The following is a 21,711-nucleotide window of genomic DNA, read 5'->3' as shown; positions in this document are numbered from 1 at the left end:
GATGGTTAACTTCCAGTTCAATTCATTTCTCAAAAGATGTTACAGAATTTGTGCATGGTACATAGTTTTAATATGTTACTGTCCTTCAATTTCCTCTCACTGGCCTGGCCTCTTCCCCCTGTCAGAGAAACCAATCTAATTCGCTTCTTAGAATTTATGATCAAAAGAATGGTAAACAAGCAAATATATCTGAAGCTCCGCACTCCGTAAGCAACTTCATGTCATTGCTCGTTGTTTTGATCTTGTGCTGTCCAGTATGTCTTCACAACCAGAAGAATCTTCTCCCTCTCGAGCGGCCCGTCTTCGTGGTCGACGATCTGGCTATCCCACCGCATTCCATCAGTAATGCTCTTGATCTTTACCAAAATATCCACATCATCTCTAAAGATCACCGAGCCCTCCGGCCTCAGGATTCTGTCCATCTCCAGGAGAATGTCTTCCATCTCACATCTAATACAACAAGTTTGACCATGTCAGAGCTAGCTAGTAGTTTATCCTAAGATGAATAGCAAGAAAAAGAGAATAATTAAAACTTATCCAGATTACCGATCCTTGTACAGTGTGAAAACTGAGTCAGCATGGAGGAGATCATACGTCCTTGGATAAGTTGACATTGCCTCACACCTACAATGAATTAATGAAGAATGTGATGCGATAAATTGGTAGCGATATATATATATATATATATATATTTAGTACTAGAGAATAGCACTCATTTGTGCCAAGAATTTACCAGTCCTGGTACGTGCCAATGAGGCCACGCTCGTAAATCACTCCGAGCGTGTTCAAGTTTGCTGCAGTCGGAACTACGTTCATGACCCAGACCGGGTCGTCGATGGCTGCGGCGGCGAAGCCGCCGAAGCGAGCGTTCATGTCGAGCAAGTTGCGGTATCTGCCCTTCTGGCCTAGCTGGTTGATCGCCGTCTTGTAGTACCCAACTCTCTTCTTCCACTTCTCAGTGTCTTGCAGGAACATCTCTGCAGTAACTCCTTCCAGGCTCCCGCTGCTGATCCTCGGCGGTATCGCGGTTAGTCTCTGCGGCCATTTCGCCAGTTCTCCGCCGGCTACCTGTTCGACGTTGGCCACCTCAGGCAGGGGAGTTACGCAGGGCTCCATCTTGTTGTACCTAGAAGAACAGAGGTAAATTCCAGGGAAATTTGCAGATAACACCCTAAATGTAAGCAACTTAGCAATTTGAAACTAAGATTTGACTGTTGCATCGATCGATCTACTGTTTCACTATAAAGGTTGGTTGTAAAAGTAGAGATCTTAGTGAGGATTAATACCAAGCGGCATCGGGATTTTGGGCTGGGCAGAAGGGTGGGGCGTGGACAAACTTCCGACTGGCCTTGCAGTTAATATGATTGGTAGGCTTCTGCCAAATTGCAATATCACCCTCCTCTTTAATCTTATTCCAGCAGAGGCTCTTCGCCACGGCTTCTATCGCATCTTGTTCCGCGTTCAAGTCCTCCTGTGTTCTCTCCCACCCCTTCCAGTGGCGCCTCCAGTGGATGGGCGGACCCGACAGGATCCAGTAACCCCCCGGCCTCAAAATGCGGTCGACTTCCATCAAGAACAACCCATCTGTTCATAAAATTACAACAACAACAACAAAAAGGTTAATAAAACTTGATGCGGGGATGGAATTAGAAAGAAATAGGAGGGGCGGAATGATTAATTACCGTAGTGATGCCATGGGATGAGGCATCGAGAGCAATGCGCCATGTCGAAGGCTCTGGAAGGGTAAGGAAGGCGATTGGATGCGAGGACTCCGATCATGGCCGGTACCCCTCGCTCGAGTGCGAATTGGACCTGGGCCTCGTGCGAGTCACGTGGCGCGAACGACATGGTTATAATGTCCCGCGACAGGAGGTAAGCGCCCCAACTCGCCACCTATTCGATTCAATCCAACGGGGATCTCGACTCAGATCGGAGTTAAACCGAGTTAGAATAAGAAAATGAAGAATAACACCCCCCCTACTTACCCCGCATCCAGTGTCGATAGCCGTCCGGATAGATCCATCGCGGAGCGGGATAAGCCGGTCGATATCGTCGATATACGCATCGGCCCCGTTGGGGAACATAGTTCCGCCGCCGGGAAACCGGAACTTATCTCCGTCGACCCGGATCCAATTCTGCACCGCTTTCTCCACCGTCAGCTCCTTATGCGGAACGTTCGCGAACCAGGCCACCCCGCGGCTCGCCGGCCAGGGAAACGGGTTCCTGTAACCACCGGGCGCCGGAATCAAGCACTTGAGCAGCTCCCCCTTCTCCGGGCAATGCCGCTCCCGGTATATCAGCCGGTCGCGATCGAATCGGAGCGACCGGTCGCGGTCCTCGCACGGGGTGTACTCCGAGTACTTGGCGTCGCATGACGGGAGCCTCCTCGGCCCTGCGGTCGCCGAGTCGTTCGCTGTATGGTGCGCCGTGAAGTCCAGCGCCGCCCCGCCGGCGCTATTGGCGCCGGCACTTTCGCAGGAGACGGTGGTGATAACGGTGGGGGAGAGGGCGGCTGTTGTGGAGCCGGCGTGCTGCCAGATTCCGAGGAAGTAGGAAGCGGAGCAGAGGAAGAAGACGAAGGCGACGGTAAGCAGGTTGGTGCGCTTCCAGTAGCTCTGGTGTACTTTCGCTACACCCGCCATTGGTGACTTCCACTGGAGTACCAAGACGACAATAAACTACAAATAGAAGGAAAGGGAAGGGTGTGATAATGAAAATTTTAAGGTGATGGGTTTTTGGATTGATACGGAGAAGGGTTGAATAATGAAATAAGGTGGGATGCACCGGAGGTGAGTATTTGGGGACGAGAACTGCCAATTAATTAATTAATTAATTGTTGTTATTGTCGGGGTGTATCTAAGGAAGGGTAGACGTGAGAATATGAGACCGCAGCCGGTGATTGGTGGATGGTGGAACTTTTGCGGACACCTACGGACAAAACTTTATTTAGGAGTAAGGGCACTTTTGACCTTTTCTGTGAATTTAAAAGGTTTTTAGAAATAAAAGATTATTTAGATTCAATGCAGTCAGTTACTAACTTATGAGCAAATTAATTTTGCTAATAACTCCTCAGAGGTTGGAGAATTAATGTCATATATATAGCGATTCTAATTACTAATTCTTACATAAAAGAAAGAAAAAATAATGTGAATTTTCTTTTCAAGCAACTTTGTTTTAATTGATGAGGTGAACATACCAAGATATTCCAAACACGTTACTTTGTATGCCCACTTGGACTTGAAGAATACTCTCTCTCTCTCTCTCTCTCTCTCTCTCTCTCTCTCTCTCTCTCCACTTTCCAGTTTAATGCAACAGTGCACAAGTTGGATCAACTCCAGCGATCTGCCTGCTGTTTGACGCCGAACAAGCCGCTCACAGTTTCCCCTGTCGAGAAAGTAAAGCCCTTCGTGGATCTCAACGCGCGAGCTGGCGGCGCCCACCGAGGCCGTTAAAAATGGCACGAATCCCAAGGGGATTTGGTCAAACAGCACCGATCGTGAGGTGATACATTGGTTGTAGCCCGAGAACGAGATGCGATCGCTCGAATTTAGAACTCATTTCGAGCGATGCTAATCGAACGTTGGAGTAACGATTCAACTTTCCAGTGCACGAAGCTTCAATTAATACGATTAGGGATAAAATGGATAATAAACTTAGATGTACTATTCATGTAATTATGTTCCCATGCACCTCCTAAATAAGTAGTGAATAGTGTAGCATATGTAGTAGCTTCATGCAAATGATCTCTGTTGCGTTATAAAACTCAAAAGGACTAACCTGCCCGTATAAAAATGCCGGCTAGTAATAGCCAATGCAGTGAGAGGAACCACATGTACAAGAAAAGCTCTTTCAATCAGGTGGTCCACTTCCACTTTAATTAGTAGCTAGCTAATTAATTCCAAACTCTCTTTAATGCATCGAAAGTCGTGCTTCTATTACCATGTTTTATTATAACCTCTTCTTCTTCATCATTTATAATAAACACCTGTGCATCTCTCTCTCTCATTTTTACATAACTTTTTTAATTGATACAAACTTATATAGATAAATCTTCCCAATTACAAGACGTAATGAGCTTTACTTTTATCTATTCAAATCTCATTAATTTTTATAGATCATAAATTCATAAGTTAATCATAAACTAAACAATAAGCTAGTTTCTTTTGATATATATATATACTCTAATCTCGAAAAAGAGAGTGAAAGTGCACACCAAATAAGAGCAAGAAGGGTGGAATGGGTAATTCAAATGGTCTATTATATCCACTTATATAGCAATACTGAGGTCCAGAAGTGAAGTGATCACATAACGTGGAAGTCAAAATAGGAGTTCAACATCCACATGGATATATATATATATTTATATGTATATGCATATGGAAGTCATATCTCACCAACTCTCTGAGTCTGTCAGCTTTGTGACCCACTTGAAATAGTATATGTCAAAAGGGAAGACAACTAATATATAGCCACTAGTAGTACCATTATTAATTGTAATAATAACCTTACAGTTTGCATGTCTTGCTACTTATCCTCGAGTTCTTTACCAAACTAGTTAGCTCCTGAACTTTATTTACGAAAATATATTATAATTCAGATTTAATATCAAAATAGATTTATTTAATTATATTTATTTATAAAATATCGGTAAGTTTAACATTTTAAATTTAAATAAAAATACTGTTACTTTTTACAAATCACTATACAGTTTAGCAATTTATTTGTAAAAACCTAAATAAAATATAAAATTAAAATTTGGAAGAATTATTATTGTTTTTTTAGATGTTAAGCACAGTCAGCTGCAGAGAATAGTTGGTCATTCTAACCTATAAGATCTTTTTACTAAAATGGATAATTAAGCACAAAGTTACTATGCTCTAATTTTTTTTAATATTTTACTTATATATTTTTTATTTGAAATGCTATTAAATTTAATCATAATTATTGTATTTACTTTTTTATCTTAATAGGCTATTGTCTAAAAAAGTTACGATTTTCATTCTCAGTTAAGATGCTAAACAATTTAGTATTTTAAAATAAGATGTTTAATTATTTAAATTGTTCATGTGAAAAAGAAATAATCATATATTATCTAATAAAATACAATATTTTTTTAATAAAATATTAATAAGATCAATGTTTTACTTAAAAAATAAATTATTAGATTAATCAAAAAGTAAAACATTGATTAGTATTTTATTAATAGCTATAATAAAGTGCACTCTTTTTTGTGTTAACTTTGAGGTACGGTATATTTTAATAAATAAAGTTGAGGAAATGGTTAGTTTGGTCAAAATCTCATCTTCTAAAGACACTCATTAATTTCCACCGATCCACGAGCATTGCACGCGAGTGACATTAGTGCTTACTATAATATATGGCCAATTAGTATAAATTTAATATATAAAGCCATGTGCAGAGCACGCGCACCACTCCACTAGACAAATCACTAGGCAGAACTAGTGTAAGGGAAGAAGAAATGGCATCTACCCTCCAAATCCAATGGAAGCTTCGTTGTCCAAGTAGAACCCATGACGTGGCCGAACGAGAAGAGGTCGTCGAGAGGTAGGACCCTCGTCCCCAACCTACCACGAGTGTACGCGTTTGTCGGATCTATAACGGATCCAAGTGAGGTGGCCCGAGGTGGTCTAAGGCACATGGCACTGGTAGTGATCGTCTTGTCTCCTAGCATTCGTCTTTATGAGATCAATTATTTACCGAGGCTAGCAAAACAAAAAAGAAAAGAAAAAAATCCATCAATTAGCAAGTATTAGTGATCCACATATACTTAGGTAGTCTATTTGTTGACGGATTCGGGTTCGCCGTTTCCAGCCGAAGTATCCGCTACCAAAGCCCATTTTGTAGCCCGCACTGGGTTTGCTTGGATCCCAATTTAAAAAGGGTTCAATATTTCTATTAGGATATAAATCCAGAATACCTCAGTTTGGATGTATAAAATATGCAAAAGCCAATTATTTGGGAGGAATGGCCTACACAATGGCCCTCTCATTCTTCACCAATGTGGAAGGAGAGCTTCTGGGATTTTTCTTTGGCAGCAATGTTAACGTTGTATGATACTTGGAATGAGAAATGGATATGTGAGAAGGTCTGAATCATTTACAAACTAGGATGCTCAGCAAAACAAGAGTATAGTATTATATATAAATATATATATATATTAAATTTCTATCGATCTATTAATCTATTTGATAGATAGATACAGACATGAGACATGGACTTGTCAGTACTCTATCCGGATCCGACGCTTTTGCATCGTTAATTGTGGAGAGTGGGAGCCTTCTTGGAAATTGCTCGGAATTCGCCACCGAACCGCACGGCAAAACGCCATCCCAGGTCACATTCGTACCCTTTTGAACACAGAATAATTGAGGTAATCATCACCAGATGCAGATGGTGTGGCAGCAGAAGATCCCATCTCCTCGAGGTCACGACTCTTCCAGTTTTCTTGCCCTTTTTATTTGATTTAGTGGAGTAGTTTGATTCAGATCAGCTTCTCCTGCTTTCTGTTCTAGCTCAGGTTCCTTAAAACCCAGCTGATATTTTGATTCTCTTTTTTCCCCCTTGCCAATTTGGAGAAAAATTGTTTCTTGGAACACATCATCTATACTTTCTTTCTTTATTTTCCGGTCTCTGCTAGAATTTAGGTGTATGTAATCTTGAGATTGGCTAAAGATTTCTTCGGATAAGTAGAGGAATTGTGCTGTAATGAGTTCAATTTGTTCTCAGTTTGAAATCCTGGTTGTTCTCTTGGGGAGGTGTGTGAGCTCAGGCATTTCCTCACTTCTCGGAAGTGCGTGTTAATAATATCTGTAAATATTATTGCTCACTCCTTCCTAATCGGTCGTTCTCAGGGTTTTCTCCGATTGCTTAGCCGACATCATGGGGATGGAGTCTGACACGACGGGAAAACACAAAGTGGTTGTTCATTATGTAAATTCTCCTGTTTCTTGCGTTGTTGAAGAAAATTTCGGAGGATATTTCGATGATCTTGATGATGTTGCTCTTGCAGAGGTTATTCAAGATCAGGTGGGCACTAGTAACCTAATAGAGGGCTTTTCTATTTCTCAGATGTCTTGAAGAAGTTGAAAAGATCATCACAGGAGTAGGCTTTTCCTAGTAGACATCTTTCTGAGTAGTTTCTTCTAAATTGACAATATTATCTATGGTGAAGGTTACTGTGAGTACCATCCACAGTAGTGGCTTTCAGAGAAGGTCTATTAATGACTGATTATACTGCAACATTTGTTTGATGTTATGGGATACTACTGTAACTCCCATGTACTTAACTTCTTTTAAATGAGCTTATCGTACTTTATCATAATACCTGAAACTTGTCAAATTAATGCCTGAGCCTTTATATGGGTTTCACTTACTAGAAACTTTTAACAGGTCATTTGACACAAACAACAAGAATATATGATGGTTGTTTTTTCATGTAACCTGAGTTGGTCAGCTAAGAAGAAAGCGTAAGGATTTGGTCTAGAAATGCTTTGTTGTTCTGAATTGTCATTTTATTCAGGAATGCGTCTACCAGTCATTCCAGAGAAATGTTGAGAGTGGTAGGGCTAGAGCTTCAAATGCAGATTCTAGATCTAATAGATCTAATCATAACCAAAGGCGAAGCTTAGGAGAAAGAAGCTCATCAAGAGCTCCAAGTTCTGATCCACAACTAGCTGCAGATGAAGCTTTCGCTAGAGATCTTCAAGAGTTAGAGAATCAGATGGCTGGTACCTCCATTGGTGATATTAGCAGAATGGAAGCTGGTAAAGATGGTTTTCTGGCAATTCTAGTGTTCTTGGAATATGAGTTTGTAGAAGTTATGTTTGTAGGATAATCATGCTTTTATTTCATTTAGTATGCTCCTCTTCTATCTTGGAAAACTTGGTTTTTTACACAGCCAGTTTTATATATTTTTTATCACTTTGACTGTCGGATCACTCTGACAAACCTTAAATAAATCCGATGACATGAGTTATCTTGCATGTTTTAAGAATGAATGTGCAAACTAAGGGAACAATGTACATCCTAATAGCTTAGACCATGGTCTGGCCTTACGGAGTATAGTCGTTTGAATATCAATTGGCACACTTAAATGCTAACACTTTATCCTAGGAATGGTTATTCAAGGAGCCAACTCCACGTCATCTTCGACATCTAACAGTGGACTCAATTCTGCAAGCACATCTGCTCAGGTAACTTGTTGCTCTTCATAACTATGTTATTTGATTAATATAAGAAGATCTTATTCCTAGGTGGCAATACAGGTTGCAAGGGAAGATGATATTGACCCAGATAGTATGAGCTATGAGGTATGTCTGTGTAAATCCTGTAAGGAAGCAGTGGGTTTGGTGCTCTAATGCATCTAACAACTTGCATTTCTTTTACAAATTTAGGAATTGCAACAATTAGGTGAAGCCATAGGTACTCAGAGCAGAGGGTTGTCAGAAGAGCTGATACAATTGTTACCATCTACAACCTACAAAACAGGGTTATTTTCGAAGAAAGAAAAAACTGAGTATGTTCTAACTCATTTCCTTCATTATATGTATAATGTAATGGTTGATTTACTTAGATTATCTTTTTGGAGGTCATTGGTATTCCTATCTTATATGAGCCTGTCTCCTCGGGTGAAAAACTACTTGATGTAGCTATACATTTCAAATATAAGGATAGTTATATATATATATATATATATATATATATATTATATATATATATATATATATATATATATATATATTAATATTATATCCATCTTAAATACGCAAAATGTCACCTGTGGACTGAATCATTGAGAAGTGAAGTGCTTTTGCATTTTACTACTGATAATATTTGCTGTATGCAGATGTGTGATTTGTCGTATGGTTCTTAAGAACAGAGATAAATTGATCACATTGCCCTGCCAACATCAATACCATAAAACTTGTATCACTGAATGGTTAAAGATAAGCAAGGTAAATTTCTTACGATTACCATTCCTATGATTTCCGTTCTCTTGCCGTTGGTAGTTGGTTGTTTTCCAATTACAATATAACTTTTCTTCTTGCTACGGTTTTTCATTTGTTTGGCATTTTTTAGTGTATCTATTTGATTTTGATTTTGTGCGAGGTCATTTCATCTGAACTTTATATCTTACAAGTAAACTGGAATACCTCATTCAAATATATAAATAAGTGACTTCATATACTCTGTTTTATGTGTACATACTTCAGAACAAAGGAATGAGCAGTAAGAAAATGATTCATTCGTTTTGTTCCAGCACTGTTGTTTTTCAAACAGAAAGCTACAGGGAACAACTTTACTAGAATCCAGACTGTCAGTTCACAAGCCAATCTTAGTACTCAAAATAAGAACCTAAGTGATTCATGCTTTTCTTATCTGATTCTAATTGCCTACTCTTGTGTGGTTCTATCTTTTGTTATACAGTAATGTATTAGGTCAATTCCTTTATGTACTAAAACCAGAATATACCTTCCTTTTTCATTTTGCTCAAAAATCTTCTCTTCAGTAGTTTTGAGTCAAATTCCTTCAGTTATTTGGAAAATTGATGGCCAAACTGTCATCTGGCTACTTGCATAAGCCCTGTTACTCCATTATGACTAATTTTTTCAGATGGTATGACCCTATCTTTCATACTTAGAAGTTAGATCTCAACAAGCACCAACCATCCATGGGTGACCTCAATAGGAATCAATTTCTATTTAAGTCTGACTGAAATTTCTAGTTGTATATAAGCTTCATCTTTAAAACTCGGTAAGATTTTTGTCACATGCCCATATCTCTAAATAGTTCAAATGCTTACTTCTCTGTCGCAAAAAAAAAATATGTTAATGAGTTTTTTTTTGGTTTTGATTTGCCAGGCATGCCCCATTTGCACTGAAGAGGTATTTGGCTCTTAAGGGTAGGTACATCCTTCATCTACATATGGTTGCCGAGATGTTTTATACTACTTTCGGTTGTCGAAAAGCTTGTAATGTTGGACATTATTGTACCAAGAGTTGCTAAAATCAGAATCATATATGTAAGTTTTATAAAAACTTGAATATGAGAACTGAACAACTCATAAGTTATGGCTCCAGGTCACTTTGATTTTGTGTTTGTATATTGCTACATCATTAAACTACCAGCAACGTGACTATAAGCCTGCTGAATTCTTGTGCTACTACACTTCTCTATGTCAAGAAAGATTTCGAAAGATAAACTATAAATACTACTTTTAACTGATGAGGATTACTATTATATTTGTGTTGTCAACTTCCAAAATACTTTATTTATAACATGCCATTGTCCTCATTTTATCATGTAAATAAAATTTGGAGTCTACCAACTCTTGCTTAAAATTCTCAATCAAGGACACCGACAGTTTGGTTGTCGTTGTGCTTCAATTTGAGATTAATTTATGCTCTCATCGTAGAGAACAAAGTAAGGGTTTATTTATCTTAGCTATTTTGTCGACCATTCTCGACGATGCAGACATATAATTTACCAGAGTTGCGGACGCATTAATATGTCGATCAATTCATATTCCTGAACTCATAAAACTGGGCATAGATGCACTAAAAATTCGTATACCAAAGGCAACAATTTAGAGGATAAATTAAAGATACACTTGCATAAAAGCTTTATAGACATTGGGGGTGGCAAAGTAAAGCTAGAGCATGCTCGAATATGGTGGAATAGAACATACAACCACACACATAACCCTTTACGCTTCTTGAAAGCATGCAATAAGATTCCAAGCAAAATAATTAGGTACAACTTTTGTTCTGTCGGGTGAAAAGAATAGTAGGCAGTGCGTCGTATCTAATGTCGTTGACCGAAAGTGCTCGGATAACATGATGACCTGGAACTTTGTCTTCCCACTAAATTAATCATACGTCGGTTTGGTCGTGCAATATGCCTTTTCTATTTTAAGTAATTTCCTGTGACCCATTATATAATTGGTAGCATAAATATACAGAGGATTTCTAGAAAAAAAAAAAAGGTAAAGGAAAACAAAACAATGAGCATTTGTTTATTTTAGGAATATCCTTTTATTTTAAAATAATAATTAAAAATTATAATAGTCATGTTCTAAAATATAAATATTATTCATCAAAATATACTATACTAATGCTAACTCAATTACTAATTTATATCTGATATATATCTCATCAATATTTATTATACTTTCATAAAAGATAAGATTTTATATTTATTGTATTATATTATTATATTCTTAGTTCAAATTATAAGTGAATATAGATAAAGTTATTTTAAAAATAAATAATAGGAATACATATTTTAGAATTACGTTTTACTTATATATATAGCAAACACTTTATATATCATAGAAGATAGGTGGGGATGGATAACTTTTATTCCTAATAGAATAGGAACAAATGAGCAAACTCGAATAATGAACCGTATATGTGCCCATAGATGTTGACAAAGTTGACCTCCGTATCATACAACTTGGACCTCCTCTATCAATACATAGATATCTCTATTATAGTTGGGTGCTAAGAAGTATTACAATAATTTATTATTTTACTGTGTTTAAAGTGTTTAAACGAAGAAGGTAAAACAGTAAGTAAAATCCAACCTTATAAAATTGAACTCATTTCGCTTTCTTAGCTAATAATAAAATCTATATAAAGTTTAGGTAACATGTGAAAGGTGGCGTCATTTTATAAATCGGCCCCCACGACATATTATGATAATTCCTAGGTTAATTTAGCAGCCCAGGACGCCGGCAAATGCTGACGAGACGTGGCCAATTTCCACGCAACAATGTCGTACAATCCGCCTTATTGTAAATCCACTGGCGCCTTATTATATTACCTCGTCTTTAGGCAATCTGCAATTAAAGCCACACACTAAAAGAACTAATTTTAACACCAATCGCATTGCCTTTTGCCACCTTGGCTGGATGGGTATGGAATGGGGACAACAGCGTGTTGCTGACTCGGATCCACGATGCTAGGCCAGGCCTTGGATAAATCTTTATTATTTACGCCTGAGTACCACCAAGGATTGGCCCCCATGGGGTGGGCGATGAGACGCTCAGAGTAAATCTTGAGAGATTCCAGTTTGGAGACAAAAGTAATATAATATAGTATTTGGTTATTATAATTTTTTATTTGTTTTATCCAAAATTTACTTCAGGATAATTTTTGTAAATAGTACCATAAAATGTGAATAAATCTTTTTTTGGTCCCCTTTCTAAAGGGGGGATTGATCCGTAGAGCAGCCATTCCAACTCATAAAATCTAGTAGGTTTCCAAATTCCAACTACAAACCCTCTTAGATTCTCGACGCCGTGGTTTCAACTCTACCAATGGCCGGGGGCAAATCCGTAAATGGAGAAGTCCCCTTCTTTCTATAAATGGCCGCCACCGTATCCGATTCCTATCTTTCGCCAAGTTTTAGAGCAAAGAAATAAAGGAAAAGTTTTTCCCTTCCTCCGTCTTCGCGCTACGATCTCTTTCTTCCTTCTGCTCTCTGGCGAAGAGGCGCAGAGCGCGCTAACGAGCACGGATTTTGGAAACGAAACTGCGATTTAACAAGAGCCGATCGGAACGGTGGAGTTCCCTAGTTTTTGGTGGAATTTTTGGTTGGGTTGGGGCTGGAAGTAAGAGGGTTCCAAGGAATTGTGGTAAGATTAAGGGTTACCGGATGGGGTCCGGGCTATCGAGTTTACTGGCGACGAAGGGCGAGGGTGGATCGCCGGAGACGGGGCTCGGCGATCTGCCGGAGGGCTGCGTTGCGGCGATTTTGCTCCACCTCGACCCGCCGGAGATCTGCCGGACGGCGAGGATTAACCTGGCGTTTAGTGGGGCAGCGTCGGCGGATTTCGTGTGGGGCGCGAAACTTCCGGAGAATTATCGGTATCTGATGAGTTTGGTAGCGGATGAGGAAAGTCGTAAGGCTAAGGGTGGATTTACCATGAAGGAAATCTACGCCAGGCTTTGTCGGCCGAATCCTTTTCATGGAGGCAACAAGGTATTACCTTTAATCATAAATGGAAGAAATTAGGGGATTGTATGAGCTGGGTCGGTTCCATTTTGTTCGAATGCTTGGTTTTAATGGGAAAGAGTAGATCTTCTTGCGTTAAATCAACGGAATTCGTTGGTGCGAGTTGTCATAGAGAATATTATCTTGCTCTTAATTTGATCTGATTGATCCTATTTGGGGTTGCAGGAGTTCTGGATGGAGAAGTCCAGGGGTGGGATTTGTTTGGCGATATCCTCAAAGGCGCTGGTGATTACAGGGATTGACGATAGGAGATATTGGAATCACATCCCAACTGAGGAGTCCAGGTATTGCCCTTTCTGATCTTATGCATCAATTTGTAACAACTTTGGCTTCTCATGTAAGATCCTAATATTATATAATTTTTCTCTTGTTAAAATAAATAGAAATTTGACTTTTCTTCATCAGTCTGGTATATGCTTCTGGAATGTTCATACTTTCTGAGTCAAAAGTTGATCTTTTCAATATCCTACTTTATTTTCTGAGTCAAAAGATTACCTTTTTTTTAAATGCCTTTCAGCTTCTCAGAAAGATTTAGGTCGTTTGGTAGTAGCCTAATGTTTATCCTGAACCTTAACATGTGCATTGTCTTCTAGTGGTCAGAGGTTTAACACAGAGTTCTGTCCTGATTTGTGCTTGCAGATGTATCGTAAGCACTGCCTATAATCTGATCCCTTGCATATGTACTCTATTTTGAGTGTCAACTTTCTTCCTTGATCCAATCGAAGCATTCATTTCTGCTAATGCCCTTCCTCAGTTTCATACTTTGGTTTATGACTACTATTGTAAGAACTAAACCTTCTATCAGCCATGTGTAATGGTGGGACTTGCAAAACCTGAGAGCTAGTGGTGTCTGCAGATCTCAAGACATACTTTTCTCCCACATGCAGTAGGTTTATTTAGTCTTACGATATTACACGTGAAACCATCAGGCATGAAAACTTTCTTTTTTCTGGACATGAATCCACCATGAATGTGGAATGTTTGTTTAGATATAATGTTAGGAAAATCAATCAATTGGGTCAGCTATTTGGATCTGTTGTTATTTGCTTTCTTGAGCATTCCCTGTTGTTAGATATAGAAAGAAACTCATAGTCCTATTAAACCAAAATGGAGATATATTTGAGATAGGCTCTACTCAGCAATAATGCAAGGAGTTTTGATAGAGCAACTAAGTTATGACGGAAAACTGATCCAATCTCATAGTCTGCATCTGCCTTCATGCAACTAATTTTCTGTTTGAGAATTTTAAAATGTAACAAGCCATTGTATTTTTTTTCTTCTCTAATTTGTTGATTCATAATATGCTCAAATTGAAATATCAGTCCAAACTATTCGAGAGACTTGTGGTCTGCGCAACTTCTGCTCATCCAGCTGTACTTTTGATTAATTAAACGCTAGCACTGGAAATTTCCTGACAAACTGCATGTTGTTTTCAGACCCTTACACTACAAAAGTACTTTGGGCAATACTAATCAGTAGTGGGATCTAACTTCTAAATTTTCAGATTACAAGCAGAATATAACTTTTTCTTCAAAGATATGATTGAATGCTCTTTGAAGAAAAAAAGAGAATTGACTGAGTTCCTCTATTCTCCTTACAGGTTCCACTCTGTTGCTTATCTTCAGCAAATCTGGTGGTTCGAGGTGGTTGGGGGAATTGATTTCTGCTTCCCTGCTGGTACATACAGCCTATACTTTCGGATCCATCTAGGCCGAGCCTACAGGCGATTTGGCAGGCGAGTCTGCAACTCTGAGCATATCCATGGGTGGCACAAAAAGCCTGTGCGCCTTCAGCTTTCAACCTCAGATGGTCAGAATGCTTCATCGCAGTATTATCTAGACAAGCCCGGGAGTTGGATCCTTTATCACGCCGGCGACTTTGTTGTAGCAAACTCCAATACTTGTACCAAACTCAAGTTCTCGATGACACAAATTGATTGTACACATACAAAAGGTGGTGTGTCTGTTGATTCTGTGTTCATATATCCCAAGGGGTATTGGCAAGAAAAAATAGCCACAACCAGCATGTAGCTTTATTAGATAGAATGTAGTTAGTAGAGCGGCAGTAGACGATGCAGAAGGGTGGCTATTTTCTTATCGCCTGAGCATCAGATATGCAAGATAATGTGTATATTGTTGTAGAAGCAAATTTTGCATGAGTGTCTGAGGTCATTTATGTGTTCCTTTTTATTGTGAGCCATAGTTGAGTGGATAATGTTGTATGATTGCAATGAGAGTACGAGTGGCCATGTAAAACATTTGGCTGGCCATCTTAGTTTGACAAACTCTTTGTGTTCTTTCCATAAAGTCTCTTGTATTTGTTGCGAATAAAAGGTTTTTCTTACTAGTGACATGAAAAATGGTGCCGTTGTTATTATAGATTAAATGGGCCCAATATCACGGCCCACTAGTAGCATTTGTATTTGGTCCTGTTATCCATCTATGTGATAGCCTATGTCACATATTATAAGTTATCAATGGGTACAAGATTAATAACAACAGTCAACCAACATTTTGAGGTCAATGTTGTGCGTTTTTTTTTTTATTTTGGCCCTAATAATCTAAAAGACTATAAAAATATAATTGCTATGGAATTAACAATAGGTGAAAGATTGTTAATAGAAGACTACCTAGTTATAAATTCATGTCGGTTCTGATAACTGGTACGCATCAGTTAATAATTAAACATTTTTCTTTTAATTATCTCAGAGTATCCAGATGTTGAGGAGGAGAACTTAGGGCTCAGTTATTATGAACTCTTTTTTTTTATCAAATACTAAATACAAAATTGTACTCCTTTGCATAAGAAAGTTGTGAAGATCCCACCACAGTAACTGCGACTAATTAACCGCCCTTCACATCGCTGTCTTCCTCCGTCTCTGCTACACACTCGCATCCCACCTCACTCAGATCTCTCTCTCTCTCTCTCTTTCTCTCTCTCTCTCTCTCTATAGAAAGGAGAGAAGGAGAGAACCGATCGGATCTTGAGATTAATGCTTCCGATCTAACCTATATCTCTGCCATCTCCTCCTCCCTCCCTTGTCCTCTCCGATCTCTCACCGGCATGGGCCACGTCAACCTCCCGCCGACGCGCCGCGGCGGGCCCCAGCGGCCGTGGACGCTCCTCGACATCGTATCCGCCGCCTTCTTCGCCGGCGTTCTCGTATTCTTCGTCCTCATCTTCACCTCCCTCGGCGACTCGCTCGCCGCGTCCGGCCGCCGAGCCCTCGCGCGGTCTTCCCCCTCCGATCCGCGTCAGCGCGAGAGGATCCTCGCCCTCATTGACTCCCGCCCCTCCGGATCCAGCGGAGGCTCTGGGGCGGTCGTGGAGGCGTGCCCCGCCGAGGAGGTAGATAATATGCCCTGCGAGGATCCCCGACGCAACAGCCAGCTCAGCAGGGATATGAACTATTACAGGGAGAGGCATTGCCCGGTCCCTGGGGAGGAACCTCTCTGCCTCGTGCCACCGCCAAAGGGGTACCGGGTCCCCGTGCAGTGGCCAGAGAGCCTTCACAAGGTATCACCCCTTAGCCTTTCTTGGTTCTCTCTCTTTTTTTTAAAGGGTTTTTGATTCGGTGGATGTTTGAGAGAGAATTCATCGAGAAACAGGAATTTGTTTCGAGTGTTTAGATCGGGGAAAGATATTTAAATAAAGATTGCACTTTGACAATGATAACTGGTCTTTCTTCTTAAAAAAAGAAAAGACAATGGTGACTGGTGCAATAACATTATTTAGATTAATTGACAGTAGCTGGAATTAGAAATTGAGTGGCTTTCTTTTGTTTTTTCTATGTTCAATTTAGTGATTATGTGGGTTATTTAGGGTTAATAGAATATTTTGCCACACAACTCAGTAGAAATATTGATTTATGCCGGCACAAGGCATTCACTGATTTGGTTGTATGAAATACTGTCATTATCTTGGTGTGACTGATATCTCAGGACGGGAAATTCATATGTTACTAGGTGGTACAGATATGCCCAATTTCATATTGCTCGGGTCTGGGCTGTCAAGCTAGTACTATCTAAGTTTTTGCATATCCCACTCAAGCTATCTGCTGATTAATGTGGCATATTGATCAAAGTGCTATATTATCAATATGAGTTAATAGATGGGATAATAATAAAATTTCACTCTATATTGTCAGAATCTACCATGTTTTCCTTTGTCTACATTCAATTAAAATTCTGCATGGTGAAAGATTGTAATGTTGCTTAGGATCTTTTGAGCTTTGACTAGGGAATAGTTTGCGCACTGATCTGCAGCTTCCTGAAGACCTGCCTCGCATACGAACAGAGTTTTATGTTAAAAATTAATCTCCAATAATAAATATTCTAGCATCTCTCTCCATACTTCCTGTAGCAAGAGAGCACAGGAATTAAAGTTGCAAGCATGAATAGCCATTAGTTACAACATATTCTTTCTTTTCTTATCATTTAAGTCATGGTTTTTGGTTTTCTACCTTACCTGTCTGTTTTTTACATTCATTCCTTCATGGTTATATACTTAAGTCCATCTGATTTTTCTCAGCTTGCACTACAAATTTAATCATATAAGAAATTAATCTATCATAGTACCCAGATTGGTACATTTGAATCTTATGCCCTTACCGGTAAATGAATGAGTCACATGAGTCTTCACTGTTCCAAATTTATACATGTGAATACATATTGGATGATGCTACATAATAAACATCAACATCCATTTTCCTTTTCATATGCAGTTTAATCTGGTTGTGTGAAAAATTAATGTCTCCTTATTTTACTTGCAGATATGGCATGATAACATGCCATATGGTAAAATTGCAGAGAGAAAAGGTCACCAGGGTTGGATGAAAGAAGAAGGCTCATATTTTACTTTCCCTGGTGGTGGAACTATGTTCCCAGATGGAGCTGAACCATATATTGCAAAGCTTGGACAGTTTATCCCGATAAACACAGGTCAACTGAGGACAGCCCTTGATATGGGATGTGGGGTAAGATGTCTATATTTAATTTGTAAGCTTCTTTTATGTTTTTATTTTTCCCTTTCAAGAAATTACTGTATGATCTCAATTCTTCGTGAAGGTTGCTAGTTTTGGTGGATTTCTGATTAAAGAAGACATAATGACACTTTCCTTTGCCCCAAGGGATTCACATAAATCCCAAATACAATTTGCATTAGAAAGAGGAATTCCAGCATTTGTTGCCATGTTGGGTACACGTCGGCTTCCATTTCCGGCACATTCTTTTGACTTGGTTCATTGTTCTCGATGTTTGATTCCTTTTACTGCCCACAGTAAGTTTCTTCTGCTCTTTTGCTTTTGCATTTACTGCATGCATCTGAATTTACTGTACTTGTCGTCCTCAATTGGTATCTAAACAATGATTGCATTACAGATGGAACTTATCTGATTGAAGTGGATCGTTTACTTCGACCTGGAGGATATCTAGTTATATCTGGACCTCCTGTGCAATGGGTTAAACAGGACAAGGAATGGGGGGATCTCCAAGGTATGGTACGGGCATTGTGTTATGAACTGATTGCTGTAGATGGTAACACTGCCATTTGGAAGAAGCCATCAGGGAATTCATGTCTTCCTAATCAAAATGAATTTGGTCTTGATCTGTGCAGTGATACTGATGATCCAAGCGAAGCATGGTAAGACTTTAACCTTATGTGATTAAATAAATGCAACTGTCATTGTATTACACATAGTTTCTCCTGAACATTTAATTGCTTGCTTAAATATTAAACATTTCCATCCAGGTACTTCAAGTTGAAAAAATGCATTAGCAAGAGCTCCCTTGTGGAAGAAATAGCTGTTGGCTCCATTTCTAAATGGCCACAGAGGCTATCAAAACCATCTGCTAGGGTATCTCTCATGAAAAATGGAATCGACGTGTTTGAAGCTGATGCAAGGAGGTGGGCCAGACGAGTTGCATTTTATAAGAGATCTCTTGGTGTGAAGCTTGGGACCCCACATATACGTAATGTTATGGACATGAATGCATTTTTTGGAGGATTTGCAGCAGCTCTAGTTTCTGATCCTGTCTGGGTTATGAATGTTGTTCCTGCTCGAAAACCATTAACCCTTGGGATAATTTACGACAGAGGCTTGATTGGAGTCTATCATGATTGGTAAGCTTTCTTGCTTAGTTTGCTGATATCCTGTGTAGAACTGTGAATGTTTTTGTAGCACACCTTGATGCTCAATTTCTCCTCTGTTGCTAACTTGTAAATCAGTAACTTTGCACTGACTCTATGCAACAAGTACACTTTTTTGGGTTTAGATGGGTTTCATTTGGCTAGCTAAGAATGTTTATCATTTTATTGTGTATAATATATTTTGCATGTTTCTGAAGCTTGTTTCCTGGTTTTATCTGATAAAATCTGGTAGACATTCTTTTTAACTTTAAAAAAAAAGAAGAGAAACTCAAACTGGGTAATAAAATGTGGTCTCTTCTGACTTACGACAAAGATGCCTCCAATGTTTCTTCCATGAAGTTCAATTTTGAATCTAAAGAACAAAAACTGAAATCTTATTCTATCTATTTTATCAGTTATTGAGTTTCTACTGATGTATAATTAATTAGATGTTCTTATGTTTATTTGCTGGTACCAGGTGCGAGGCATTCTCAACATATCCTCGAACCTATGATCTCATTCATGCAGCAGGAATTAACTCCTTGATAAGAGATTCAACTACTGGCAATAACAGGTATGCCAGAAATCATTTATCTTGGATTGAGTAGATCTTTTTAATGAAAATTTTCTTCAGAAGGTAGATCTTCTGTAATTAGACCTTTCCTGGTGCTCATTATTTTACCTTAGATATTGTATACAGACCAGTGATCAATAGGATAGTCTTGATTGCTATCAACCCTGGTTCCTGCTAACAGACCTGTTGATTATTGTTGTAGGTAGTTTATGGCTCTTATCACAACTATAGCAGCTGCAATCTTAGCATAGAATCTATATAGTAGCATCCATTTATTGAGGGGTTTTCCCCGTTGTTGGTATAGGAAGAATATTTGATTCTGAAGACTGCCCATTTCCACTCATTAATTCTTTCTTACCTTCACTTAGAATGATTGAGTTGGCTCTGTCATTCTCCGATGATATAAATATTTTCCCTGTTTTCAAACTTAATTAAAATATATTTTCTTAAGTTATCTTAGACTTATGTCTTTACCCACTCTACCTTGCACAATATGCGGTAAAGAGAAGGTCAAGTTCAAGTTGCATATTGATTATTCCCTTCTAAAGTAACCTGGCTAAAGGATTATCTAGCTGGCAAACTTAACCGAAACTTAAGCTTGGCTCATTACTTTTCATGATTTGACCTTGAACATTATAGCTAAAGCCTAAACATTATCTAAGGTTACAATCAAGATTGACAACTTCTCTTCACCTTGGTTTAACTTTTCCTGCTTTGAATATCTCGTCATCATGTAAGCCTTTTTAAAATAATGTGGCATCTGGAGCACATGTCGAAGATGAGAAAGCTTCTTTATGCCCAACAGCCAGCTTGACATTAATCAGCTTGCCATTTATTCTCTTATGTACATGACTTCTTAATTTTGTCGATCTGCTAGGCAGGAAAGTGACAAGACCTGAGGACAAGAAATCATAATTTGTGCCAGTGCCCTTTGCTGGCATGATAGTGATTATTATTAGGCCGTCCTTTCCTCTTTGTTCTATTGTTATCTTTTTGTGTTTTAGAAGCGGTTTAATGATTATTATTAGATATTATTTTGAGATGTTCCAATCTCAAACCTCATTAACTTTCTGATGCAGTCCTTTACTGCAGCCATTACCCACTCCAAACAGACTTAAGGACTAGCAAAATGATTTTCTTTATTATCCTCCATTATTGTCATGCCATGGGAAAGATAAATTCATTCACTTCTTCTACTTTTATTGCAGGTGTCATCTTGTTGATATCATGGTTGAGATGGATCGCATGCTACGGCCAGAAGGAACAGCTGTTATACGAGATTCACCAGAAGTCATAGATAAGGTGGCACGAATTGCTCATGCAATTCAGTGGACGGTCCAAGTACATGGGAGTGAGCCTGAATCACGTAGCGGAGAGAAAATTCTTGTTGCTACGAAGACTTTTTGGACGTTGTCCTCAGCCTCGCATTGAAGTGTTTTCCTTGCTTTTTATTCTCCTTCCTTATCTTGACTTATATGGGTGGGTTAGTAGGCGATTTGGGGATAAGTCTCCCTTGTTTGTGTAGTAGCTAGAAAATGCAATAGGGTAATCTCATTCATATATTTGTTTCTCCTTGTAAGAAGTGAACCAAATATTTATTTCCTTCTTAGGGTAATTGGATAAGTTGTAGCACGTTGAAGCCTATATAGCAATCAACATGGGCTCCTTTTTTGTGTTTATTAGTTGATACAGGAAAATACCGAAATAATGATAAATATCGTTGTCAATTGCAACTATGATATGAAACACAGGCTTAATTTGTTGAAGTGACTTTGCATGACAAGATATTTGACCGAAATTTTCCGCCATATTTGACAGATTGTCCTACGAATGATGGTTTTTAGCTCTGTTCTCTTTTTCTTGCTATAGAAAGCCATTCCAATTTGGGTTGAATAAAAGGACCGGAAAAGTCGTTCTAAATTCTTTGAGAGATAAGCCTTGGAGTTGGAGTTGAGAGTTTCGTGCTATGAAAA

At 38.9% G+C, this 21,711-nt stretch overlaps 4 protein-coding genes across 6 annotated transcripts; 3 read left to right on the top strand and 1 right to left on the bottom strand.

Annotated features, from left to right (window-relative positions):
• Nucleotides 1-5: 5 nt before the first annotated feature.
• Nucleotides 6-2,774, bottom strand: LOC140761983 (probable methyltransferase PMT15). Its single transcript, XM_073099560.1, has 6 exons — nucleotides 1,986-2,774; nucleotides 1,683-1,893; nucleotides 1,287-1,584; nucleotides 734-1,126; nucleotides 547-624; nucleotides 6-450 (listed from the first exon to the last, which is right to left on the bottom strand). Exons 1-6 carry the CDS (start codon nucleotides 2,640-2,642, stop codon nucleotides 222-224), a joined length of 1,866 nt encoding a protein of 621 aa, XP_072955661.1. The 5' UTR covers nucleotides 2,643-2,774; the 3' UTR covers nucleotides 6-221.
• Nucleotides 2,775-6,244: 3,470 nt separating this feature from the next.
• Nucleotides 6,245-10,099, top strand: LOC140763114 (E3 ubiquitin ligase BIG BROTHER-related-like). Of its 3 annotated transcripts, none has more exons than XM_073101169.1 (8): nucleotides 6,245-6,445; nucleotides 6,873-7,047; nucleotides 7,541-7,784; nucleotides 8,134-8,213; nucleotides 8,286-8,330; nucleotides 8,415-8,536; nucleotides 8,867-8,975; nucleotides 9,882-10,099. In XM_073101169.1, the coding sequence occupies exons 2-8, from the start codon at nucleotides 6,901-6,903 to the stop codon at nucleotides 9,918-9,920; spliced, it is 786 nt and encodes a 261-aa protein (XP_072957270.1). In that variant the 5' UTR covers nucleotides 6,245-6,445; nucleotides 6,873-6,900; the 3' UTR covers nucleotides 9,921-10,099. The 3 variants fall into 3 exon arrangements, with proteins under 3 accessions (XP_072957270.1, XP_072957269.1, XP_072957268.1); XM_073101168.1 differs by lacking the exon at nucleotides 6,245-6,445 and adding an exon at nucleotides 6,452-6,776 and having other exon boundaries at nucleotides 8,149-8,213; XM_073101167.1 differs by lacking the exon at nucleotides 6,245-6,445 and adding an exon at nucleotides 6,452-6,776.
• A 2,236-nt stretch (nucleotides 10,100-12,335) lies between these two features.
• On the top strand, nucleotides 12,336-15,388 carry LOC140762358 (F-box protein PP2-A13-like). Its single transcript, XM_073100099.1, has 3 exons — nucleotides 12,336-13,005; nucleotides 13,204-13,322; nucleotides 14,639-15,388. The coding sequence occupies exons 1-3, from the start codon at nucleotides 12,679-12,681 to the stop codon at nucleotides 15,066-15,068; spliced, it is 876 nt and encodes a 291-aa protein (XP_072956200.1). The 5' UTR covers nucleotides 12,336-12,678; the 3' UTR covers nucleotides 15,069-15,388.
• A 496-nt stretch (nucleotides 15,389-15,884) lies between these two features.
• On the top strand, nucleotides 15,885-21,415 carry LOC140762357 (probable pectin methyltransferase QUA3). Its single transcript, XM_073100098.1, has 7 exons — nucleotides 15,885-16,554; nucleotides 17,810-18,013; nucleotides 18,105-18,315; nucleotides 18,417-18,678; nucleotides 18,787-19,158; nucleotides 19,643-19,738; nucleotides 20,947-21,415. Exons 1-7 carry the CDS (start codon nucleotides 16,102-16,104, stop codon nucleotides 21,167-21,169), a joined length of 1,821 nt encoding a protein of 606 aa, XP_072956199.1. The 5' UTR covers nucleotides 15,885-16,101; the 3' UTR covers nucleotides 21,170-21,415.
• Nucleotides 21,416-21,711: the final 296 nt, after the last annotated feature.

Source organism: Typha angustifolia, chromosome 7 (assembly GCF_048772165.1).
Source record: "Typha angustifolia cultivar Huaian chromosome 7, ASM4877216v1, whole genome shotgun sequence".
NCBI classification, from domain to species: Eukaryota; Viridiplantae; Streptophyta; class Magnoliopsida; order Poales; family Typhaceae; genus Typha; species Typha angustifolia.
The sequence above is the reverse complement of the archived record's forward strand: the minus strand, read 5'-3'. Positions and strand labels throughout refer to the sequence as shown.